At 40.6% G+C, this 27,752-nt stretch overlaps 1 protein-coding gene across 2 annotated transcripts; it reads right to left on the bottom strand.

The window, feature by feature from the left end:
* Positions 1 to 79: 79 nt before the first annotated feature.
* On the bottom strand, positions 80 to 23,525 carry tcf12 (transcription factor 12). Of its 2 annotated transcripts, none has more exons than XM_056412322.1 (13): positions 23,354 to 23,525; positions 18,753 to 18,852; positions 18,107 to 18,246; positions 17,518 to 17,659; positions 17,257 to 17,327; positions 14,340 to 14,427; positions 8,913 to 8,986; positions 6,943 to 7,134; positions 4,614 to 4,725; positions 4,357 to 4,519; positions 3,791 to 4,035; positions 3,127 to 3,280; positions 80 to 2,514 (listed from the first exon to the last, which is right to left on the bottom strand). In XM_056412322.1, the coding sequence occupies exons 1-12, from the start codon at positions 23,420 to 23,422 to the stop codon at positions 3,138 to 3,140; spliced, it is 1,539 nt and encodes a 512-aa protein (XP_056268297.1). In that variant the 5' UTR covers positions 23,423 to 23,525; the 3' UTR covers positions 80 to 2,514; positions 3,127 to 3,137. The 2 variants fall into 2 exon arrangements, with proteins under 2 accessions (XP_056268297.1, XP_056268298.1); XM_056412323.1 differs by lacking the exon at positions 23,354 to 23,525 and adding an exon at positions 19,290 to 19,335.
* Between the last annotated feature and the right edge of the window lie 4,227 nt (positions 23,526 to 27,752).

The following is a 27,752-nucleotide window of genomic DNA, read 5'->3' as shown; positions in this document are numbered from 1 at the left end:
AATGTAAAGATGGAGCGAAAACAGAAAAAAGAGAAAGAAAATTCTCGAGGAGAAAAAGAAATGGACATACAACTTTAAAAAAAGATGGCACATTTATTTCAACATAAATGTTATTTACATTGTTTTTCTTTTGAAAAGGACAGAAAATTCAAATTCTCGTTGCCGCAGTTTTTTTTATGTGCGTCGACAATACCTTTTCATTTGACACAAGAACAAATCTTTTAGCATTCAACACCGAGAGACTGAAAAACAAGATGATGGTCGCCTTTTTAGGAATCTGGAGCTCGTACGAAGTCTTTTGAAGGACTACGAGCCTAGTTCTTAAGATGCCATTTGTAGATGTCTTGTAATAATGGACAGGCTATTGTAAATAACCCTACGTTTTACTATCTAATATAGTAAAATAAAGTAAGAAACTTTTTACTCAAAACCTTTGCTTTCAAAAATCTAGAAAGAGTAATATTTAGAATTCAAGAAATATTCTTACAGTATTATTGTATAAAAGACTAAGGTAACTACAGTGAAAAATAAGCCAAATGTTTTTTTTTCCTTTTCAATTTTTTTTCTCATATATTATACAAGGAAAAGCATCTTGGAATACAGCAAAGTCTAACTTGGCAAACAGAGGACCAAAGAAACATCCCAAGGACAGGAAATGAAGAAAGAGCAGGAAGTGACATCCTCACTCAAAGTCTGCCAACATGAACACAAGCTCATGAATACTGAAATGAAGAACAAGGCCACATTCAATCAGAAAATACATGAACATTGTTGTTGTTTTCTTCTTTACAAAAAAGTTTTTAAATCATAAATCTTTAATGTAAACTCTTGATGTGGTATTCTTTATTCTAATTTAAGTCCCTTTTTTGTACAGAATATTGATTCTGAATGTGGCATCCTTGTTGAAGGTGTAGATAATGATAGGAGACAATATACAAAGACATTTATGGAATATAAAGCAAGTCTTAAAAGCAAAGACAAACACAAAGCATGCACCCAGACAGGAACAAAAATAATAATGATATGAACGATGTCTTGAAACACAAAAGACAATCCTATTAAGTGTTTTTGTTCGTTATTGTGCTACGGTTCTATGATATTCAACGAAATGCATAAATATATCTAGTCTGGTTTATTGTATGTTTGATGAAAACATAATAATAATAATAAAAATCTCTCCACTGAAACTGGATATTATAATGCTGGAAGCCTTTAGACATGACTTGTTACAAGACAAATCCGCATAACTCAATTTTTACTCCGAATTACTGTATTTGAACTGTAAGGTCTTTCAATATTAACAGAAAGAAAAGGAAATGACGTGTTCATCAGGCCAGGAGAAAGTGTGGTCGTCGTCGTCGTTTACTTTTTCTTTTTTTTTACTAATCCTGCAACCTCTGATTAGCTGGTGGCGGAAAAATGACAAAAACTAGCCCCTTCTGTGCTGACGTCAGGAGCACGTAAATGAAACTGAACAAAGACAAGAATCCGCTCCAATATGTCACTGGTTATATTCAACACTATATGGCAAAGAGACGGGTCATGCAAGTGCCCTTTCTTTTGGTTAACGCACTAACAATATGCAGGGTTTGCAAATAGTTGCTCACTTTATTTTCACTGTTCACAACCAAAGAAAAAGAGCACAACTACATTTGAGCTGTCAGTAAACCTTGATGTTACCATCCGCCTGTCACCTTTTAGAGAATATTGTTGATGCTTACGTAATCGGGCCAAATATTCTGCTGGTCAGCAGCACAGGAACAAGATCTAAACTACACAGAAACAATCATAGGTAGTTTTGGTAACACATGTGGCCAGTGGCAGAATGAATAAACTATAAATATAAATAATACCCTCTTTTTTTTCTTCAAATGGGGCGCATCTGTCTTCAATTCAAAAAAGCAAAACAAATTTAAGTTGGGTATAGATATCCTTCTAAACCGGCCAATAAATTAATCTTATCAGTGCCCAAATATTTCCCCCTCATCTCAGACTCGCCAAATATTTACCAGGGGGGGGGGGGGTGCTCAGTATTAATGGAGTGTAGATCAACTGATAAGCACCATACTTCTCTTTGACTTTGCTCAACTTTCCCTTTAGATGTTCCCTTTTATAGCTCAATAATGTAATAAATAGAAAAAAAAGAAACAAACAAACAAAAACAGTTGCTGTTACAATGCATTTGTCAATGCAGTTTAGGCACAGGGCAATTTCCACGATCGGTTGGAGGAGATTGCAAAGTCTCTGATTGGTCAGGAGCAACAACACTTCTTGCAGACGGTGATATGTGCTGAGGATCTTTTCTTTGAGGTGGGGAGAAATTTGCGGAAGGAAACTGGTCACCGGGAGCTGGACGCTTGGCTCGTCTTCAACCTTTTTGGATTGTGTCAGTCTCGTAGATTTGATGCAAGTGGTCTGTCTCCTTCGATTGGTGTCACAAACCGTGAGTCCTGTCTGTCACTGAGCAAGGTCGCCGACTCAAAACGGGACAGAAGTGATGTGGGTCACCTTGATCTGGAGAGACGAAGGGGGGAAAACGCTGATCAGAAGGAGGGAGCAATCAATAATCAGACAAGGTGCAAAACAACTTTGATAAATGTTCAATGACAAATGGTTGTGTCTGAAGTCTCACTGCTGTTTCATATAGTTATAGCAAAGGTAAGTAGGTCAGAAACAACTAGTCAATTAATCAATTCTGTCGACGTCCATAAATCACCCTGAAACTAACTGATCAATCACAACTTGTTTATCATGCAGCAGTGCCAAATATTACAAAGTTCAATAGCTTCTCCAGAAAACCCACTACTTTTATTGGGTTATTTTACTGTAAACAGGATATCTTCCAGTTTTGGAGTGTTGGTTAAAAAAAAAAAAGCAATTTTAAGACGACACTTTACAATTTAGGAAATTGTGATTTTTCTTAACCATTTTCTAGACAGGATTTAAAAAAGATCTAGTGAACAAAATATGTACACCATTTTTTTTAAATAATCAAAACAATTACAATAAATTCCATCAGTTAAGAGAATGCATAAGGTACAAAAATTACTGACTGCTGGTGATTGATAATCCATTGTTTGAGACAACAAGAACAACAGTGAGTTGCAGCCTTTAAGTTGAGAGTACCTGTCTGCTGCTCAGAGGTGGCCCATGGGGTTGGATGTGTCAGTCAGGCCTGGATGGACCCCCGCATGGGCTTGTTGGGGGTCACAGGAGCCCCCGGACACTTTCTCCTGCTCCCTTCTCTTAAGGCCGGCTGATTTGGGGTTTAAATTCCGCTCTGTGGGTTCAGAGAGACCGAAATCAAACTTTTATTCCATTTGACTTAAAGTAGTACATTGATCTGTTCTTTTTATTTTTTTATCATTCCACTTTATAAGTGTAAAATGTTACATGGACATCCAGCCTTCCATTGAATGAATGAAGCATAAAGCGGTTAATTGTGACACCATTTCTGACTTAACATTAATGATATCTAATCATATGCTACAGCAAACCAGAATGTCATCAGCCAGCGTCTTTCTACTCTAATACAGCTTCCCAGCAGTTTCTTCATGATGTTGCGATATCTTGGCTCAATATCCATATTTGGCAGTTATGTCAGTGAAATAACTCCCAATAAATCAGAGTGCAGCTCTGTTTACTGCCCTTCTCCTTTGTATACCTCCATATTTACAGTATCCTCGTTGGATGTGACAATGTCAATATTGAGTAGATGTGATGTAGCATGGACATTTCAGTTATTTGCAATAATGCTATTTGAAAAAGCTTTAATGAGCTGGACACTGACCTCTCACTTGGTGCTCCAGGTTAAGTATGACAGTCACAGCCTGATGGAGGATGAGCAGTTTAGTCACGGGCTTCTCGTTTTTCAGGTGCAGCTGGCACATGCGACCCAGCTCCTTGAAGGCCTCGTTGATGTCTCGCACCCTGAGGCGCTCACGGGCATTGTTAGACGTCCTCCTCTCGCGCTCACGCTCGGCCTTCTGCTCCGGGTTCAGGTCCTCGTCCTCGGTGATACTTTGGGAGAAAGAACTGTTTTACCGTTAATGTCACACAGCGACAAAAAACAAACAGATAGACATTTGTATTCAGAATTGTTAATAAAAGATGTTAATAATAAAATTGTTAACAGATTATTGTCATTGATGGTAGACAATGTCTAGTCTACTGCTCAGGGCTTATCAACTCTTTGTATTTTCTATCTTTAGAAAACATCAAAGTAAATTTCTGTTCAAAGAAAAATCAAGATTTAAACCATTTTTAAAGTCAATAATAAACCAAGCATCAGTTAAACCCAAAATTATTTAACTTTTAAGAAGTATTTTGTTTATTTCTATCTCAACATGTTATTACCTGGTGCGGGTGCCAGCTCTGGGTGTCCTCGCATCTCTTCTGTCGCTCTCATCATCTGATTTGTCATCGTCAGAGAGGTTATCATTCATGTCATCCTTGTCCTGCTTCTCCATCTTCAGCAGGCAGCTAGCAGGCAGATGGCCGGCCAGGGCTGAAGCGAGACCTGCGGGCGACAATGTAAACGCAAAGGTAAGACATCACTCACAGAAACCGTCAGCCATATCATGAGTTGACAGGACTCAAGGGGCGCATCCGACCTCTGAAGGTTTCCAATTGGTGGTGAAGATCTGAGCTGGATGTGGAGCCGGCGCTGGGAAGACCTCCATGGCTGTTGTTCAGGCTGGCAGAGTCGTCAGCGTGGGCACCTCCCTGTTGCAACACAGACAGGAAGGACATTGTCAAGCAAAGGAAGCTGATGTTCTCCGGAGACGGTGCATGAAAATATATTTTTGAGCAAGAGTGGAGCGATTAATTAGAGCCTAAAATTGAGTAATACACTTCAGGTGCCATGGCAGATAGTTATCAGGGAGATCAGTACAGTAGGAAAGTAGATCCAGGTCTCAGATTTTAAGAAAGGTGTTTTTACATGTTTAGTACATGCACACAAATAGTATTTGTTAGATTTAGATGGGATGCTATCTGAGAGCCTGCATATATTGGAAGATTGTTTTACAAACATAACGTTCAGTGTTTAATATTTCATTCAACGCTGCTGCTTTAGTGACTTGCTTCAACACTTTGCCTTACATGTTCACATCAGGCCAAGTTCTCTGTAACCTCAACTACAACCACGTCGGTTTTCATGTTTAAAATGAGACAAATCCTTCTTGCTCTGCTTCAGAAGATGTCAAACTGAACCCACTCGGCAGTCTCCATAGTTCCTCCTTATTTTGTACGCATTCATAACATACAAATGGTCAACTCCCATAGAGTTGACCCACAAAGTCCCTCCTTCGTGAAGGTCAGCACATGTTCTTGAACTATTTGATTTCCCCTCTGAGAACCAGAGAAAGGAGGGGTAATCGTCACTGAGGGCGGAGGGTGTCCCCTCCTTTTCTTAAAGGAATGTGATCCCCAGTCACTGTTGGCCTCTGTTAACCCCGCCACCCCGAGACCCTCCCCTTCCTCAGCACTACCATAATCTTTGCTGTGCTCTCAACAGGTGTCCCAACAACTCTTTGTCTGCAGGAGGAGGAGGGAAGCCGAGCTCTGGCAAGAAAAGAACGCTGCCATTTTCATGGCCGGGGCCTGATTACCATACAGCTGAGGACCTCTATTTGGGTGGAGGCTGCGGGTCCAGACACACGTTTCCAACGATTCAGATTTCCTGGGTTGTTAAAAAGAATTGATGAAAAGGGGTGGAAGGGGGTGTAGGGTGGGGTGTCGGAGTAAAAAGCCTGTGGCTGTGCCGTGCCGAGGCTGCTGAGCTCTGTCTGAGTGGACCTCTTCCCACACAGGACGTGCTGTGTTAGTGCAGACACAGTATGTTCTATCTCACAGTCGCAGTCGGTCAACATCACTGCCACAACCGGGCTCTCTGTAACAAATAGATCAAACTGAGCTCTTCTGACAACCACAAGAGGATTCTTGTTAGGGGACTAAACATGTCACTCTGAAAGATCCAACAACTTCTGGAGTACAAAGCCTCTTAAATAGATTTAAGAGCACAGAACAGAGAGAGGGACATAAAAAGTCCTGATTAAAAGTTGGACCAAAACACAGTGCAGCTTTGATCATCATGCCAACAAAACACAAAGAAATCGTTATGTCTTAATGAAAACATGATTCCTTCTTCCTTGTTGTTGCACTAAATTTCAAATGGATGTCAGAAAAATATATTTATAGTCATCAGCTGGAGGCCAGGGACTGGGTTCAAAAGGAAGATATGACACTACGAGAGCTGAAAGAAATCGATCAACAGAATAATAATTGGCATCATTTAATTCACTTTACGAGCATAAATGCTAATTATTCTTTTGTTACAGATTCTCAGACGGAGGATTTGCTGCTTATCTTTGACTAATATGGTAGTGACTTGAATCCGGTGATGTCCGTAGAGCAAAACCAGAGGACATTGTTTTCAGTACTTAAAATGAGTGATATAAATATGGCTCATCATGAAACATATTGTAAAAAGTGTTTATGATTCATTTTCTACGACTTTTTCCTTCACCGTTTGCTTTCCAGATGTATACTCTGAACTCGTCGAAAAGATTCAACATAGATTTTATTTTTTGTGTGAAAATAGTTATTAACAATTTCCTCCGGATGACAGTTGGACGAGCAATGGACATTATAATTTCCACAGCAGATCTTTTGGCTCTTTAGAATGAAATACTTTGGATTAAAGATGGGTGAACACTTCATGATTAATAATAAGATCTGCATTCTCCTGTGTCTTAAGAGATGTAGTGCAACTTATACTCACTTCCTACAACAAACTTGACTCAGCGGAACTGTTGTGAACAGGTGGTGTATATGAAGTTTGAAATAATATGCAGGATTACACCAATGTTTCCTCCCTCGTGTTGTGCAATATCCACATCAGAATAAAGATAAAAGAATAAAGATATGAAGTTCTCATACCATCGCTGCTGTCCGACTTTGAACCAATGCAGAGGCGGGGAAGTTTGCTCCCAGGGCTGCGATAGGCCCATTTTGTGCCTGTCCCAGCAGACTGTGTATGTCGCCGGGCAGACTGGCGGTGGAGCCCACTGCATGGTTCCTTAGAACAAGGATTGCATCATCCAGTCTGTCCAGACGATCCTCCATTCGAGACTGGGAGGACCAGAGGAATTGAAGAGTGAAGCGTTAGGGAGAGGGAGGGGGGGGAGAGAGCAAAAGAAGGACAGAGCCGCTTAGTATAAGCACATTAGGACAACAATTGAAAACACTGATTGTATGGTGTGGACTTAAAAAGAAAAAAACACATCTGAAACACAAGATAAAGAAGGCCATTCAAATGCAAAACCAATTGAGCTGTTTCAGCTTGAGTTGTAAAAGTCAAACAAATGCCGTTATTTCTGTTAAACTGAATAATTGACAGATGCACATCAGGAGTGCTTCGACAATTATTTTTGTATTTAACATTTAAGAATAACTTAACTGCAAGCTGGAACCGCGAAAACATAACATGACAATATGGCAAGAAAGGCAATAACAATGAAACTGCGTTACATAGTGAGGTATGTGGACTGCAAGTCAAAACCAAAAAATAAGGAATGCAAAGACTCATGGGACACGTAATGAGTAAAGACTCTATCGGAAGAGTACCTCGCAGACATCCTTTAAGAAAGACATGGCATCCTGGAGATGCTCATGTAACTGCTGATGAACTCTGTTTTTCTGTCAAAGTCAAATAAGAATAAGACAGGATTATGAAAAAAGAACAGTATCTATATAAATACGACAAACCGCACGGTACATAGAGATTGTTTTTGTAAAGACACACAGACAAGAAGGGCAGGATTTATAAGATGCTGACCTTGTCACTTTGTAAAGAAGTTTGCACATTAAATAACCACTTCTCTAGTATTGGTCTATTCTACTGGTTTGTAGGATGGGTGACACAAAGTTCACATCCTCCACCATATATTGTGCGCTTTTGACTTTTGATAAAGGCTGCCTTCACCATTGTCCATTATCACCCATAAGAGTTAACATTATCATGCATAATGTTACCATGTATTGTTATATTCATATATCCAGCTGCGCCTTTTGCTACACTGAAGTAATATGAAGCAACGGGCCACTTTAAACAAAGGGTTTGTGAATGATCAAAGCCGGATATCTTACAGAAATTAATAAAAATAAGCCTTAACTGAATGAAAACACATTCACTCACAAGATTAATGATCTAATCCTCAAGCCACATGGTTAGACAGTGGAATAACTGTAAAGGAATCTTTTTGAGTTATATTTAAACGCTTAAATGGCTCTGGATTTATTGGACATACAGATTAGGCATTCTCAAAGCTCAATGTTTTCCATATTTACGGCTTAAACTTGAAAGATATATAGTGATTTTCACACATATTTTAGGGTCAAGTATCCATGAAGTTTTCCACAAGCAGATGATGCTTACCACATGGCTGAATAAGTTAAATGATCAAAGAGCAAATATTTGAATATAACCTTGAATCTTGCTTTGACTTCGACCATGCTGATGGTTTTTAGCAAACACTGTGCTGTATTATTTGTCTGTATTGGCACATTTTTAGCATATTATATACTTAGGCTGGATGAAAGATGATCTGCACTTCTGGTCACATGGCAGCGAAGGAATCTGTTCAGCTAACAGCTGCCACCCCAACACCAGCAACCCAAACTAAACCCATCCCCCAACTGTCATCCCCATTCTGGCCCCCGGAGTGGAGGACAGATGGCAAGCCCCGAGGGACAAGTATTGTTCAGTTTGGTTATCCCTCCACACCCACCTTCCTCAGCAAAACATTTGTCAGACAGGAATCTCCCTGTAATGCTAGCTCAGTCCTTCCCGTGTAACTTATACAAAGCGAGCATCCATAATACAAGAGGGAGGCAGACGGGGAGCTTACCAGTGAGTGAAGAGAGGTCTCGTAATTTGGAGAAGAGGGGGTTTCTCCACCAGCATGGGGCCACTGGTTGGTACCTGATGAAGAGAGGAAGAGATCTTCAGGAAGTCAGCATTAGCAATCCCAATGATGCAGTTTCACATCAACATGGCTGATGGCAGTATCCCGCTCCACTGGGAACATCAATACAAAGACTAACTGACCCATACAATAACTTCTTGGTTCTTGTTGTTCTATGTGGGATATTTTTATGTTTTATGACTCAGTTGCATCACTTCCTGAAGGCTGGACTGCATTCTGACACACGAGTCAGCGGATTGTTTGTCTGAGATGTATGCTACATATGCACGTCAATACGCAACGCTATGAGAGAACTATTTGAGAGATCTGATTTAAGACGCTAGTTTTCCTTCACACTTCCTCGTTCCTGGAAACGTTGAGTATCGAAACACATCAGAGTGAATTTATGCAGTGTGGCTGAGTAGTCTTTCAGTTCATGGCCTTCATCAGGGTTTACGATGAGGGAAATATGCCAAGCATCTGGCTTCAATAAATCTCATAAGCTTCCCCTACATTTTCCAGTGTTGCTATCTTTCTTTTTAGTCTTTTGTCAGTCAAACATTGGTTTGACTCGTGATGCAGTGGCAGTACAGTTGGCTTCTAAGTATTTTAAACATCTGGGTTCCATTATTTCATTTATAACAATATATCACCCATTTAGCCAAATATGCTGATGAACTCTTCCTCTTTTCATTGAAAATAAAAACCTTGCATTTTAATCACACGATTTAAATATAGAGAAACTTAAGACACTCTGCTCTTGCTATTACAATTTCATTTGGCTGAAGGATGTTCCCATTTTATTTGAGCCAAAAAGTAAATCTACAGGCCAGAACAGGAAAGCAAATCAAGCCGATTTGATCCGGTGTAAATTAATGCAAAGGAAAAATAAATCCACATTTGCTCATCATGTTTCCAGTTCAACGTTTCTTTTGTTTTGTTTTTTGAAAGCTCAATCATCTGTCTAACTTATCTGCCATGTGCAAGAGGAAGCAATGCCTCATATAATCAAATAAACTCAGTGGACAGTAATGAACCTTTCCAGGTTATTCACAGTACGTGTGTGGATCTTTTCCAGCAGTCTTGTGACTATGATGGTGGAGGGATGCCAAACCCAACCTACAGAAATGGACTCAACTGTAGCACACTCTGCAGATGGAGATTTTATTTTAGTTATTTATCCTTTTGGGTGAATTAAAAAAATTCTTCTTCTAGCAAAGCTACAGATGGTAGAATGGTATTTGGTTTGTGTGAGCATGACTGGTTTAATAATAGTTTGTTTTTATAATTCAAGGCCTATGTGGTCAGACAAAACACGTAATAAGGCTGATGTAGAAAGAAATTAAACTAATTGAAATGGTTTTAAATGTGTTTTTCTCTTAATTCTTTCCCATGAAATGTCTCACGATATGCTTTTGTACGAGAATTTGTTGTTTCTTTACACTCACAGCCTAAATCAAACTTTAATTAACAGACTATTTAAAGTAACTTTGAAGGAGGAAATACAAAATCTGCTTTCTCCCAGGTGAGTGAGACAGGAACTTCACGTGAGCCTCTGCTGGCTGGCGGCTATGAAAGATTAGCCCGAGACTCCGGTTCCCCCGTGACCTGAGGACGGCTAATTGAACAAACCAGTCCTGAGTAATGTTCTGTTTATTGGTGTAATCCACATGATGAATGGATTTACAAGAGCGAGACAAATTTTGTGCCGATTTTAAAGTATTGTTCTTTTTTTTCTAACCCCAGGTGCATAATAAGAGTGAATAATTAGCAACACAATATTAATTTCCTACAATCCCAGAAGTATTAATTTTGCAGAATGTGTTTTTCTATTTATTAAATATATATTAATACCATTAATTAAAATAAACACAGAACTTACTTATATTAAATAGAAACCCTGATTAGAACATCCAGTTCAAAACCACAACATATTACATGATGAACTAGACTATACATTATTATATTGTGATGCTGCTAGGTCTGGCATGCTGGACTGGGAATAGGTCAAGAGAGGAATCTCCCGATGTGAGGCCATCCTCATCATCAGCTGAGTCACAGCTACCCTCCTTCATCCTTTGGCAGATAAATGAGGCCTTTTGCAGCCTGTTCTGTGTGCGCGTGTGTGTGTGTGTGTGTGTGTGTGTGTGTGTGTGTGTTGGGGACAACAGCTGTCCGTTGGGCAGGGCAACAGCTGAGGATGAGGGGGGTATCCGTAGAGACAGCTGTCACCACTCCATTACAGCACATGACACTACTGCCCGTTAAAACAACACGCTGGGCTTTCCCTGACTGCCTCCCCTCGTTCACTTTCCATTTACTCTCTCACCTCTGTTAACACATCTGACAATCCATATTCTTCTTATACACGTCTCCTTTGACTGTAAAAACCCAGTCTATCACAAACAGGAACCTCCTCTCATGTGCTTTCTCAGCTGTGTGGGTTGCTTTCCTGTTTTTGTCCTGAAGCATTTGTTGCACTAAAGGAATATAATTCAGAGGGAGACTCGTCTGTCCATCCTCTAAAATATAAATCGACATAAAAGACAAACTGCCAAGCACTTGGCTATGACCTGTGGAAAAAAGGATTATATTATAATAAATCTTTGATCCAAAATAAATAAAATCCCAAAAGCTTTTAAAAAATGAAAGTCAAGTCTCACCTCAAACATTCTCATTACAATATTTTCCAATCCTTAAGAACCCTAACAGCCACAGCCACAGTCTTTTCAATCTGCGTCGTCATTTTAGGACTTATTATTAGGACTTAAAAACATTAAAAAGTTCTGTCTGAGTCAAGACTTAAATGTCATTCCAAAAATACTTGTCAGCTAGATCTAAATGCATGAACATCAACGAGAGAGACAAATCTGGTGTATGATGTCACACAGGGTGTCGGCCATGGAAATAAAGCCCATGATGTGAAGAGTAAAGCAGACAGTCAAACACAATTTTACTTCAACATGGATTTCATGCATTAAGTGCAACCCACATCACTTTGTGAGCTCAGGGGCTGCAGATAGAAAGCAGCGAGTTCACTTGGTATAAGATGCACCCATCCGGCTTTTTACGAGACCTGAGCTTTGGGTATATTGGCTGATACCGATTACCGATTTGATTACAGTGTTTAAGTAATCAGCTGTACGCCTCACTGTGTGCAAGATCATTCTTCTATGTGTACGGCAAGATCAGGCTTGACTTAAACACTGCTCCTAACTTTGTAAATAAAACATAACAAATGAAGACATAGACATAAATGTAGTGGATTGTTATTTATAAAAAATAATGTAATTGGGTACCAGATGGGCCCATTGTCACGGATACTCCATCCAGATAGATCAGTATATCTCTAGTAGAAAGCATCTCTTCCCTTTGCTTGTGATTAACATTTGTTGTGCATACAATTATTATAATACAACGATTATTTTTTTATTTTTTTATTACAATATTAAATGCATTTAATATGTTTATCAAATACTTGCAGGACTAAAGTCAGCTTTCTTTTATAATGGATTAGTGTAACTAAAAATAAATTACAAAATCCATTCCCTGGCCTGGCATGTATAAAGTATATATAAATAAGACTTTGAGTATGAGTAGAGGCGGATTAGAGCTCCTTCACAACTAAAAGGGGTATTAAAGTCCACACTTCACTCTGTTTAGGCCTAATTAATCCAACTAATGCACCATATAGTTAAAGTAATTACATTAATAGAAAGCCATATTCATCAAAACCTCTAAATTAGTTCCAGATCATCACTGAAACTTATAAAGAAGCTTTAGAGAAGTACATATTATCCTGTTAATATCTGGTGTTGGTGCATAGCAGGTGTGTATGTGATTACAATCCCACCCTGGTGCTCACCTGGCCTTTCAGATGGGGGGCCGGCAGCAGCCCCCGCAGTGCAACCAACTCTGTAAAATTCAAGCATGTCTTAAAGACATAAAAACATGGATGACCTGCAACTTCTTGATGTTAAACTCAGACAAAACCGAAGTAATTTTAATCGGCCCTGAGCACCTCAGAGATCAATTATCTGGTGATGTGGATTCTGTAGACGGCATTGCCCTGGCATCCAACACCACTGTAAAGAATCTTGGCGTTATCTTTGATCGGGACTTGTCCTTTAACTCCCACGTAAAGCAAATCTCAAGGACTGCATTCTTTCATCTACGTAATATTTCAAAAATCAGGCACATCTTGTCTCAAAAGATGCAGAAAAATTGGTTCACGTTCGTTACTTGAGACTGGATTACTGCAACTCCTTATTAGCAGGCTGCTCTAATAAATCTCTTAGGTCCCTCAGTTGATCCAGAATGCTGCAGCTCGTGTTCTCACTAAAACTAAGAAAAGAGATCACATCACTCCTGCACTAGCTGCTCTGCACTGGCTCCCAGTAAAATCAAGAATCACTTTTAAAATTCTTCTCTTAACCTACAAAGCCTTGATTGGTGATGCTCCATCATATCTTAAGGAGCTTGTCGTACCATATTGCCCCACTAGAGAGCTACGCTCACTAAATGCGGGACTACTTGTAGTTCCTAGAGTCTTAAAAAGTAGAATGGGAGCCAGAGCCTTTAGTTATCAAGCTCCTCTTTTATGGAACCAGCTTCCAATTTCAGTCCGGGAGGCAGACACAGTCACCTCGTTTAAGAGTAGACTTAAGACCTTCCTCTTTGACAGAGCTTATAGTTAGGGCTGAATCAGGTTTGCCCTGGTCCAGCCCCTTGATATGCTGCTATAGGCTTATAGCTGCCGGGGACGTTTAGGATGCACTGAGTACCTATCTCCTCTTTTTTCTCTCCTTAAGGATGAATTTTCATCTCTCAATCACACGTTACTAACTCTGCTTTCTTCCCGGAAGTCCTTTTGACTTTACGTCTCATGGGGTCATCGGACCCTATGAGACGGCATAGATCTATCTGCCTGATGGATCGTCGAGGTCTGGGTCGTGAATTCCTGCTCATGACTACGCCACTGTCCTGTTGAGACTCCGCCACTCCTCCTCCCCACCGCCATCTGCCTGATGGATCGTGGAGGTCTCCATCGTGGAATATGCCTACTATGAACTATTCATACACTCTGTCATATTCATTGAATGTATTTTAACTCTAAATCTGTCCTTCTGTACACATTACATCTATTGCATCTGTCCATCCTAGGAGAGGGATCCTCCTCTGTTGCTCTCCTCCAGGTTTCTTCCCTTTTTTTCCCCCTGAAGGGTTATTTGGGAGTTTTTCCTGGTCCGATGTGAGGTTTTGGGCCAGGGATGTCTATGTGTACAGATTGTAAAGCACTCCGAGACAAATTTGTAATTTGTGAAATTGGGCTATACAAATAAACTGAATTGAATTGAATTGAGGCAGCACCTGCTGTGGCAGTCAGAGGTGAAGGAGAACCCACAGGTGTCGATGGGTTGGATGGGAAACTACTGCTGGTGTGGTCAGGAGAGTAAATCTGTCGGAGCGAGAGCAAAGGAACAAGATCATTAATGCACAATCTGCAGCCCGAGGACCAAAGAAACATCTTCAAGCCAAAGAATGTATGTTATGGAGATTTTGTTGCCAGGAATGTCATAAAAAAGCTACTTGCATTTATATGAGCTGTTAAAAGTCATCTGCTCAGAGCACGGACTTAACAAAATGAACCAGAAACAATATTCACGTTGACGTCTCTCGTCTGTTTCTGGCTGAAGGTCAACCCCAAAAGACAAATACTGTACATCTTAATAGTGCCTTTAATTATTGTAATTAATGTGGCTGGATAAAGGAAGTTGAATCTAAACCTTTAAAAAATATTAGTTTTAATTCAAGCAACTTTATTTATTTTTAAAAACAATAGAATTGTATACACTTAACTTAACAAATTGAAATATAATGTTTAAACTCACTTATTACTGTATGTATAAATGCATATATCTTCATAAAAAATAAATACATGTAACAGGTTGTTATGCTGTTCATTTTCAAAGAGCTGCACCAGATATTCTGAACCATATATTTAAAATCGAGTAAGATTTCTTTTAAATGGTCAACTCTATGAAGAGGTCAACGGTGGTTTTCTGCCACACGTAACATTAGAGTTACTTCAGTTTAATTTCTCCACTAACGTCATTGTTTCAGCGTGTCCTTTCTGGTTACACAAGGTCACTGAGTTTCAGGATGATATGTGAATCCCAAGGGAACGAGGAGATTATGTCTTCAGAACTTCCAAAGGGATTCCATTTGTTTAAATACATGCTGGATTAAAGCACAAACACATCCCTGATTCTTTCCCCCTCCTATAATAAGAGGATATTGTGCCATACTGGGACATGTCTCAGTGAACTCAGGGTATTACTGGTGGATCCTGACAAATTAGCAGAGAAAAACCCTGCAGATCCTCAGAGATTTCTACTCCAAGTTAAGATCAAATTGAACTTGAAAAAAGGACGTTTGACTTCTGCGGGGATGATAGAATGCACTCATTATTAATAATCCTCTTATTTCATCTTGATCTCCGGGCTTAACTTTTTCAATCAATTTGGAGTATCAGGATGGAGGTTACATTGAAGTGTAGAGGAGGAGGACAGTTGTCTAAAGGGAGGAAAGACTATTGATGCTTTTCTACACTCTGGGAGCACACATATATCCCAATATTTCTCAGTTTCTCAAAAGCCAGCTGTTTATTACCGTGACTTCTGACCCGACAATATATGACTTTCTATTCTGTTCACTCACTGGCTACTGACGCGGCATTCAAAATGAAACATGGCTCATTTTACTGGAATAAATGAATGCTCCGCCTCATCATCAGTCACGCTCCCGCAGGCGGCGTGAGGCCAATAAGCACGGCCAATTTAAAAGGGTGCAGAACAAAAGCTCCACAAAGGGCGGCCCGTGGAGTTGAGCCACAGCAGTTATAAACTCCCCTGTGCCCCCTGCTTCATTCCCCCCCACCCCAGTCCAACCGTGTCCATTTCACTCCCGCTTTGTCATGCTAATAGAATTGAGTCTGCAAATATAAAGGACTTAATTTGATATTAGCATCCCCAAACTCTCCTAGTTTGTCTTTACACTGATAAGAGATACCCCTCGTGAACGTACAGCTTCTTCTGCTGCCGTGTACAAAATAACCAATAACCAATAACAATGCACACATGTCTATGCAACATGTTTAACAGAACCTAAGGACCTTTTCTTGAACTTGTAAGGTGTAGACTTTTAAAATCATAAGCAGCATGTAATAAAGCAGAATTTTAAACAAATTTGAAATATCTGATAACCGATCTGATAAACCCAAATAAATACAAATACAATGCCAGAGATTTTTCCAATTAGACAGATTGGGGACAGTAGTGTTGGTTCAAGGTTAAATGTTAAACCTGTTGATGTTTTTTCTTAAATGTCCTTATTTATTATTGGGGAAATCTCCTTCTTAGGTGAAAAATTAGGACTGAGTGAAGCTTTCTCAATCATATTTGGAAACAAGTGTAGTGTTAAATAGTTTCTCTTGTTCTGTAACTTTGATATGATCGAGCTTTAGGGCTCTGCTACACATAATAGAGACTGAATCCATCGGCTGATACAATAAGCAAGACACATTTCTTTCCATTATGAGAGCTACAGCAAATTAAACACTTAATACGATGCTTAATATATTCAGAGCTGTTTTTCCTAAGTGAAGTGTAATCCACTGGCTTTAGGAGCATTTCCAATGTACAATTCCCTTTCTTGTATGCTCCTATTTAAAGCCCACAATTATCCAGGCTTAGGCCAACAAACAACTACAAACATGTTATTTGTTTGTTTTTTAATCAGCAGTCAGTATAGCACTTAATTCCCTGCATGATTACTGAGGTCAACTTCTTTAGAGAAATCCAAAGCGTCACTCTCTGAGAGCAGGTCAGACTTGAGGTGCAGAGGCTGTGTTTCCATGTCTATGGGTATGCTGGCTATGATCTCTTTTTGTTTAACATACTATTACATATCGCCAATGTAAACCACATCTTGTATGCTGGTTTTGATAAATCTGATTATGCTACCTGGAGAAGTCCAAAAGAAACCAGGATACTGTGGCATGCAACCACCAGAGCCATGTCTTTGGACATTCTCTGTTGGTGCTGAAAATGATGACTCAGATGTTGATTATCAGAAACTTGAATAAGAAGAATCATTTTTACAGTGATATAAGACCAGGTTTCCTCACGTTCAATGTAACCATGTAGGATAACACCCCACACCGGGACGTTATGTAAGAATGGGAGAATAAACTGAAGTCCAAGTTAAATGTGAGGCTGTAACTCACTGAGGCTAAAGCCTTGCCCAACGCTTCTCCAGTCAGGGAGCTTCCAGTGGCGTTCCCCCGATTTGCAGCAGCTAAAAAAACACAGAGAGAGTCTTTGTAAAAGCAAAGTCGGACAAATGACGAGTGGTCACGGTACACGAAGCAGCTGTCGAACTGCCCGACTCATTACTTTTACAGAACGAATGTTCGGTGATGATTACATCGGGGCCATTGAATTAGTCATTGTGACCAGGTAGCTGAGCTGTTAATGAGAGAAATTACCCATGACCCCATCGACCTCGTTGACGGACGTGGTGTGCGCTGCGGTGACGAATGGTGAAGTGCTGGTGTTGCTTCGGTGGAAGCTGGACATGGGAGGAAGGCTGGCATTGACGTCTGGAGAGACTGAGTGTCCGGGGTAATTCTGGAAAAAACGGTCACAAATGTAAATGTGTGTGTTGGAGAGAGAGAGAGCGAGAGATTATTTATTCTCTGAATTCTATATTCATCCTGACATCTCCCGGGCTGTGATAAAGCAAAAGTTACTGAGGGGAGGGACAGAGATAAAGAGAGGGCGGGCAGCATCTGCAGGCTCCCTGTGATGCCCCGCCAGCTGAGGCAGGCAGGCGGAGATCAAACACTGACAAAGAGGATCAGCGGTGTCTTCACTGATAACATCCAGACGACAACTGAAGACGCACACACACTCTAACTGTGGGCGGGTGGACGGCTGAAAGATAATGTACATGCTGTATACATTAGATCTCTTATGATGGTTTGATTCTAAATAAAGTTTATGAACAATCGTTTGTCACTTGCGTTGATATGGTTAGAATATTAGCGATATCCCCAGCTGAGAGGGAATGCTTACCAAGCGGTCGTGTGAGTGCAGGCTGCTGTAGCTTCCTGACTGAGGCATGTGAGAGGAAGATCCATGGAGCATTCCCCCGTAGCCGGGCTGACTGATCCCATTGGACGAGTTCCAAGGGTCAGACGAACTGTGGGTGCCATCTGAAGATAATACAGGGATCATTTCAAAATGCATTTTAGTTTTGACACAGTGCCAGAAAGCAGCCAACCTCCAACTCTACACTTAAAACTTCCTTTTTCCTCTCAGAGCTAAAACATGATCTTCATCCTGGACACAGCTGAGATAACACAAAGATAAAAACAATGAAATAAATGCTGAACACAGGACTATTATTGGAGCCAGGAGTATTAATAAATACTCAACTGTCTGGCAACTTAACAATATGTCACTGCGATAAGTGCCCCAAAATGATGAAATGATGACGAATTAACACATTCTGTTCTAAGAAACAAAAAACAAGCCCCATGAAAAAAACACACGTATATATATATATATATATAAATATATTATATTATATTATATCATATTAGTCATTAACACAAAGATATTATTAAACTAAGACAAAAACAAAATATTGGAATATAAGAGTATACTTTTTAAAACCTGTGGTGTAAGAATCAGATTGCAAACCAGCTTTTGAACTTACCAAAGAAAGTGCTTGCGAACATATTGCTGGAGGGTTTAGGGGAAGAGTAGGACGGGGAATCTCGGTTGAAGTCTTCTGAGTTTGGAGACGGTGCGTACACCTGCCATGAGAACACAAATGATATTAATAAGATAGCTTACGGCCCACCACACAGTAACATCATAATAAAACACTATTGTGAAGAAAAATTATGCTGAAACCTGTAAAAGAAGCTTGTGTTTCAGACCTTAATTCCAGTGAAGTATCACAAATATGTTTAGGTACGTAAAAATATGTGATGAAACACATGTACAGCTGAGACGACCCCCTAAAACCACAAACACACGATAATGACGAGCAAGCAATCCAGCTGGGGAGGGGAGGCGTGGATTATCAGGGGTATTTGCATTTCAAATCAACACAACCTCTAATGGAAGTATAATGACACCCTCTTACATGCGCAGACTAAATGCCTGACAAATTACAGCATTCCCAGAGAGGCAGAGATCAAATGAGTGCTCCAAAAGCAGCCCTGCTTTGCGTTCCCCATATTTGTACCTGCAAGCTGGTGGTGGCACAGTGAGAGGAGAGGCACAATGGGCATGCTGTTGTACAGCTGTGCGTGTGCCAAGCAAGGCGGGAGGATCAAAGAGACTGAAGGGCCGAACGCCAGTGATGTGGTCCCTGACTTCATCCACTCCAGATGGAGGGAGGGCGGGTGAGGGAGAAAGAGAAAGAACGCGGGAGAGAAGGTCTGAAGAAACTCTCCGTCCCACAGACAGGACTGTACGACCGTGGTGCGACACTAATGAGAGCCAGACCTGCCGGCTCCGTTCCACCTGCACACGCACAGCCCGCGTCTCCATCTCTGCAAGTTGAATCTTTTGTATGCCTCACATCGCAGCTCGGATGTTGGCAATGTGACAGTTTGATGACGGCCACAAAGGTCGCTTACTTGCTTAACTTGTTTTATGACACAGCGCTGATGGAAAATGTGCCACGAGAAAAATAAATATATATAAATACACTCGCTCGCACACATGTAAACACAATATCAATACAGAGTGCGGCCGGAGTGAGACTCTTTGGCTTTGCTGGGTGAGCTGGACTCCAGCTTGTTGTTGCATGGGAGTGTAATTAAAGTGCTCTTGGAGGGGTGGAGCCCTCATGGGTCTTCTGGTTTACACATGTGCCCAGGGTTGACAGTAGTTCCGTGGTGATCTCAGGTTAGGAGCCCGGGCTTTTGTCTTTCGCCTCTGTCAGGCGCTCAATGTGCAGCATATGGCGGTGGATAATGCTAATTGTCCTTTGTACCCTGGGCTAACCAGTCAGAGCATTAATAAACCATGCCCAAACGCTGGGTGCCTCATTCGGCTGGCCTATGGAAGAGAGGGCCCAACTGGGTTTCCTTTTACAAGGCCATTAATTAAAAGCTGTCACTCACACGGATCCGCCCACCAACACAGACATACACCAGTTGTTTGAGCGCCAGCGGGTATTTGTTATTAAAGAATAAATTCCCTTCTGTACCCAGTTCACATAAACTGAGGCTCAATAGTATAACACATGTCCGTGTGTTACACAATACCAAATGAACAAATTCGTCAAAACCAAAGTTGCATTAAAATAGCTTATATTTATGCAACAACACTCCAGCAGATAAATTAAAATAAATTATAATCTATTTATTTTCCTCTCAGCAAAGACCTGGCAGCTAATTATAACCAACTCTAAATAACAGTAAGGCAAACAATGGGGTGTAACTGTACCTCCTGATAAGTGAATGATACATAATTAGGATTGTGTTTAAGTTAGAGGTGGTAGAGCTCTTGGCTGTGACATTCAGCAGGACTCGACTGAGAAGTGAATACATCCTGTACACCTTCGTCCCAATGCTGCCTTTGAAGTTCATGCCACACTGATCAAAATATCAAGTGTTCAAACAAAAGCTACCAACTTGCACTAAGGATGTGACATAATAAAAAGAAAAAGAAGGTAAATACATCATTTTTAAACTAAGGAAAAAAAAGACTTATGGCCAAGAAGTTCAAAGAGAAGAGTTCAAAGTGTGTGTGACATTATTTGGAATCAAACCATGTGACCGAGGAATTTAGTCCAAATCTAACACACTTGCGAGGCTCAGTATATGCAGGACAGACACAATGCCTCTTCAAACAACTTGCAAGTGTTTTCTGAGAAAAAAAAGGGCTCAGTATTTTCATTCATTGACATTAGAACTAAAGTCTTGAAAAAGACCAACATTCACCGGTGAGGGGTTTTGATTAAGATGCCGATGTTATCAATTCTACAAGCTTAACAAGAACATTTCACATGTATTTGGGCGAATTCTATTTTTTTGTATCTTCCCTCAAATAAATCTTACTGTCCTAAACATGTATTAGTAAGGAAAGGCAATACATAGCCATACAGCTCTTGAAATTACAATTATATAATACATTTCAACACCATGTTTATTTTACTGACATGGAACTGGAATATAAATAACACGCAAAAAAATGAATAGATTGAGATATTTAAAATATTAAACCGCAGGGAGAAAACAGCTCAACAACACAACAGAATAGAATATTTTTTTGATTTCAAATGATGTGGATGCACAATTTCAGTCAAACAATTAGCAGGTTTAGGTTTTTTCTCCATCTTTAATTTAGCAGTAAAATATTTGAACCAGCTGCTCATTCTGACGGCAGAGCAGTCTCTCTGAAGCCGGTACTCTAAAAATAGCACAACTACACTGCAAAATAACACCTTCCGGTCGTTAATACCACGGAAATTAGATTTGGGCATCAATGCAACCTCATTAACCCTTAACAACATGTGTGATGTGTAAATACAGAATAGAGTATATAGTGTGCAATATGCAACATGCGAGCGTGCATGCTTCAGTGGAACACATGTACGGATGAGTGTGAACCTGTTGCACTACAAAACAACAACAGGCCCTTCAAAGAGCACATGTTGTCTCTTTTGTCATTTTAGATATTTTTTAGATCAAATTTGATTCCACTTTTCTTCTTTTGCATGCTCTTAACGTCAAAGCAGGGGTTTCATAAAAGGAAAGCATTTCTCAATGGAAGAAGATCAGTGGGCGGCTCCATCTGTATTGGTTCTGTGCATCAGCTCGTCAGCCAATGGCCGACTGTGAATTCTGCCAGTGCCCCAGATGGTGAGCCCGCTATGCAACTCGGCACGATGACACATTTATGTGGATCAAGTTGATGCAAAGAATGAGCGCCACCTTTCTTGTTTTCCATTGCACAGAAAACAGGAATAATAAAAGTTAAAAGTAAAACTGCTTTTGATCATTAAGTTTGCCCGTTCTATCCACATGCTCCCAATTTTCTCTGAATCATCAACTATAACACGCGCCTGTTAATACTAAATATGAAAAAGATCAAAGTCATCTTTTATGTAGCGGGAACAAAGAGGAAATGCCTTAACAGGTTATACGGAAAAGTTGAAACACAAGAACGAGTAGGATTATCTTTTCAGTACAATAACTATCATAACTTATTTTCCCTTCATGTGCCCTTTATGTAATAACAAAAACAGCACAAGCTATGACAGGTAGAAATCTGCCTGTGTAGTTTGCTAAGGACAGGATCATCACTTCAGGATTACTGACTGCACGACAGAACTCATTCAGCCATCGTCAGAACTTTGTCCTTGATCGGATTCAGACTGTGAGCCCGCTCATTGTTACAATTACACCGACCATAAAAAGAGGAGCATTTATTTCACAGCTGGACCTTCACATCAATGCCTTAAGTTTGATTTAAAAGTCACTTCCATCAAGTCCAAGTGCAGCAAACACACACACACACACACATATACCCATTTTTAACACACATACACACGCACACACACACACACACACAGAACGCAATTTCAGAGTAACAGAAATCAAAGAGATCATTAAAGAAAAGTTCAGAAATCACATTGGGCTCCCTGTGGCGTCAAGAATGCCAATGTGATTATAAACAGATGGAATAAGAGCAACACTCATGCTTAGAGCTCAATCTGCACAGGAAAGTCTAACCTCAACAGGCAGCCTCTTTACCATAATCATTCCCAGACTCCCACTTGTTAATATTTCAACAGTCTCAGAGCCGAAGCAATAAGCCAGTAAAAATAAATCCAAGGCTGCAAAAATCTTTTTCTGCCAAAATGTCAAAATGTTTATATTTCTATGTATGAAAAAAAGTTGTTTTAAATGGAATAACTTTGTACGTGTTGCCGAGCATATTAACTTGCGTGTACACAGCTATAAAGGATTTTAAAAATGGTCTGCTAAAATAAGTTTTTAAATAAGTTAAAACTCTGAAATTATAATTAAATTGTACTGTCACACAGCATTAACTGATGTAATGGAAAATCAGAGAGAGCTGCCTCAGGCACATTCACACACACCCACACACCCACACACACACACACACACACACATTCACATGCACACACAGCAACACAATAGTTTTAAGGTGAACAAATTCAAATACTTAAAGCACACTGAGACCGACAGGCACAAACACACACAGGCACACACACTCTTCTTCCAGCTCCTCTCTGTCTCATACACACACATCCCCAAAGAGACTACTCACCGATTTTCCGTTGTAGTAATACATTAAAGAGTTACTGCCCATTCCTGGGACAGGGTAGGCGCAATACATTATAGCTTTAACAGTTTAAGGGACACAGATACTCTACAGCAGCACACTAGCTTTCTCTCTGGACATACATCCAAGCTGTTCAAAAGGGTTTAATAATTCTTTCAGTGCTGGCCTCCACACACGACCCACTCAGAGGAAACTTATGCAAAGCAGGACTGTGCCATTCCACCCTATGGGAAGGGGTGGCTGTCAGAAGGGAGTGGCCCATGTGGTACATCCCTCTCTTAAGCCTCAAAGTGCTGAGGCAAAGAGGAAAAGGAGGAGGGGGAGGGGAGGCGATGGGGAGGTGGGTGTAGAAAAGATAAAGGGAAGTGGGCGGGACAGAAAACAAATGTGTGAGCGGATTTAGTAAGAAGAAGAAGAGTGGAAAAAATAATTCCCAGTATAAACATTTTAGATTTTCTGCAGGGGAATCCCAAACTGGAACAAAAATAATTAAATTCTAAGAAGGATTTCATTAATACGTGGAATTAAAAAGCATTCAAATGAGTGCATACATAAGTATCTTCCACACATTTTAATCCAGAGTGTCTAATCTCTTTTGTTTTTGTGATGACTAAATGAGTCTACAGGCAGGGAGGTAGAAATGCGGCGTGTTGGCTCACAACAAGTAGGAATTAAGGGGAGAAAGTGAAGGCTCGACATTTGACAAATTTCCCCTTGGGGATTAATAAAGTATATATCTATCTATCTATCTATCTATCTAATGGCAAAAAATAATAATAATCCATGAATATAAATCCAGGTAATGAGAGAAAAAAGAAAGATGGAAATCTGTTTTCATGAAATGTGAAATCTAAGAGTTTTTGGTGTTGGCACGCTGAGTCCTTCAGCTGAACAGTGCCTGTGGACACAGTTGTAAAGCATGCAACAGCTGCAGAAAGGGCTGCCTCGTGACGTCAAAACATGAACATAATGCTCCATTTCCTAAACCCGGGGGACGGGGGACGGGACGGGGGGGGCATCGACTGCCATTTTACCATTGGTTACTGTCACTGTCACAGAGCGATCTATTACCTTTATCATGTGGGAGGAGGGGGGAGGAGTGGGAGAAGGGAGGGGGGGGGGAGCAAAGAAGAGGAGAAGAAAGGAGGAGAGGATAGATAGATACCACATTCAGAGAGAGCCAGGTCTGTCCAGTCGGACTGGAGCCTTTCATGTCTGCCACTCGAAGCTTCCTGGACTAAACACAGGCCTGGACCTGGACTCATTGAGAACAGAGATGAAAGCTTCCACTTCCCTAAGAAAACTAGACCTTTATTATGCTTTACCTTTTCGTACTGTTATTATTTATCCCCCTTTCTTCTCTAGGACTCTTTTAAACGTGTCCAAAACACTGGCTCTACATGCGGTTACCGCTTTATATCCTGCACCGTTTCAAGTTTCAATGCTTTAAGGAAAAAGGCCATGATGGAAGTGTTTGAAGGGGTCTAAAACAAGTCCAGACACACAGCACCGTGTTGGGAGGGAAACACATGAAAGCAGAAGGAGAAGGGCATTGATTTGGGGAAATGATGCGCACATTTCATTCCATTGCTGGCTGACTCAGGACAATCAGTGCGTTTACATGATGGTATAATTCGAATCTTGCTTTAGTCGGACTATGCTATCTTTTGGGTCATCTGCTATTATCCCAATATACATGGCAGTGAGTAATTCGAATCATTGGCCGAAAGCATGTCATATCCGATACGATAGGCGGCGCTGTTTTCATTACAACTCGTGGTGATACAGCCATTTCCGCTTGACCTCTTCACCACTACCAACAACAACCAACAACAACAACATCAACATTTCGAGAAAGATGGCGAACAGAGAGCAAGGTTAAGCATAAATTCTGTCTGCTCTTCGGTCCAGAAATGTGTGGTGGCTCTTGTGTTCTCCATAGCGTTGTTTGTTTGTTTTCTGCCGGCCAGGCTCCCGGCAGTGACAACTTATCGTCTCTTTCGACTTCCGGGTCACGACATGGGAGGGAGGGAGGAGGGCGGCGGGACGCAAAGACGCAAAGTCCAGTTCCTAATCCAATTCACCGTTACATGCCGCGATAGTTGAATTATCAACCGGATCGGATCGAGTTATCCAGGGGTGTTAATCGGATCGTAGTCGGACCGCACATAGTCGAACAAAGGTGTTTACATGAAACGGATAATTCGATTTCAGTCCGACTAAGCCAGTTATTCGAATGCATGTAAACACGGTCACTGACATCCCAATATGGACTTAGTGAGAATTACTTTGTCAAGTAGTGAACATGTGTAAAGTAATTCAACTGAATGAATCAAATAGCATAACACGATGCACAGAAAACAAAGTCCAGGAGTTTTTCAGACAGTGAGGCAAAGAGAGGAGAGGGAACAACCAATGCTGTGAAAACAAGAGGAAGTTAGTTATTGTAGTTTGGCCTGTTTACCAACACAGCAGCTGGAGCGACATGCGAGTGGCTGTCACACTCAGCGCAGAGAGAAGCAGTTCAAGTTCAAATGTGCACTTATTTTCAGAGTCATAATGAAGTCTAGCCGCAGACATGATGCATATATTTTTTTATTTAAAATGGACTTTTCCTGGTTGTCATTATCCCTAATGTCCCTCACCAATATACATCCATCCATCTCCTTTGAAGTCATAGGAAAAAAGACTTTGTATAAGTCCAGAGCTTCTGAGACTCATCATATTTCAGTATGTTTGAGCATTAAGGTAATTCAGAGATAGCCATGTGTACATCCATGGTGGCGTTGAAACAGGAACTGCTTGTAGCTTCATTCGTGGACATCCTTGTCTCAGTTTGGGCTCACAGAGAAAGACTTTGGAGGGGAAGGCTCAGCTCCACCCACCTGTTCACACGGGCCTCTCTAAAGACACTCGAGTCCTCTCAAGGTGCTTTTCCTGGGATTTGTTTGGGTGTTGAAAAACACAGAGCAAATCCAGTCTGAGGTCACCCCCATCTCACGGTTGGATTTAGGGATGATATCATCAGACAGGAAGAAGCTTTATAAGACCTTCTTAATGACTTCATTAAATTCATGCTTGCCGTCTTAGACTACAGTACAGGGGCGCACCAGACCGACCTCAACACCCGACAAGAGGCCCAGAGTACAACATGAAGACGTCATGGACATAATCATTAAGATTATGAACTCTCTCGTGCAAAAAAGACTCAATCACTCACAGTTCTGTGACTTCACTCCTGTGTAACACATATACAACACACCATGTTTTAAACTGATTTACATGACCAATACATCGAACCAATTTCTATGGCCTTTGTTTGTTTTGTTGGATTTTATAAATTACTTTGTCCTCTCTACAACCAACACATTTTTACAAATAAGTTTTTGAGATGTGAACTCAAAACTGGTTTCGCAGTTTTTAAACACAATGGACAAGTTTTGGCACAGAATGTCCAAATGTCATAAAATGTCCTCTGCATTCATCAGGCAGCAATGTGTTCCCTTTTCCGCCCATTATAAGTTTGCTTTGGTGTATATGTTGCATGCATTTATGTTTTCAATCATGCTTAAAAGGCTGCAAGAAAGCCGTACACAGATTAATAATTGGGCACAGCGGTCTTCAAACAACTGCTATTTAAACTGCTTTAAAAGTCTGACGGCAGTAAATATGTGTAAAAAAAGCCAACAATTACTTCCATCCCCCAAGCTAGCAGAAATAAAAGGTAGCACATTTGTTGGACATCTGTCCTCAACCATTTGCTGGAAGAACTAGAAACCCAGAAAACATGACTTTTCCTGTTTACATTCTCATATTCACAAAAACAGATTTCTATCGTGTTCACAGAGAAACTGAAAGGCATAAGAGCCACGTGAAGAGAGCGATGGAGATTTCATTGAGGGAAAGTGAGGATGCATTTCTCCAACGGTTTGATTTTAGCTGACTTGTTCTTTTCTCACAAAAGCCAGAAATGACAAAAGTGGGGAAAGCAACGACCAGGTGGATTCAAGAAAAGACCTTGTGATACTACCACCATTTTAAGAGAGTCATGTATGAAGTCATGTTGATGACTTTGCCTTCTATTTGAACAAACTCTCTCATCTTCTGTGTCGCTGGATGCTACCTCACCCCTTTATCCAGCAGAAACATTGCTTTTCATGTTAGGCCCGTGTGTGCCCGTGTGCTGTACTTTACTGTACAACAACGTGTACACCTGGATGTATATTTTTCTAAATGTATATTTGAAAAGAGGAACTGGGAAATAGCAAAACAAGGGAAACAACTAACTGACACGTCCTGCTCTGAGCAGGATGGTCACCCACTACCACCATTACTTTGTCACCATTACACTGGATTCATCCCTCTCACGCATCACTCTACACAT

This window comes from Pseudoliparis swirei, chromosome 4 (genome assembly GCF_029220125.1).
Source record: "Pseudoliparis swirei isolate HS2019 ecotype Mariana Trench chromosome 4, NWPU_hadal_v1, whole genome shotgun sequence".
NCBI classification, from domain to species: domain Eukaryota; kingdom Metazoa; phylum Chordata; class Actinopteri; order Perciformes; family Liparidae; genus Pseudoliparis; species Pseudoliparis swirei.
Note: the sequence above shows the minus strand (reverse complement) of the source record. Positions and strands in the feature narration are given on the sequence as shown.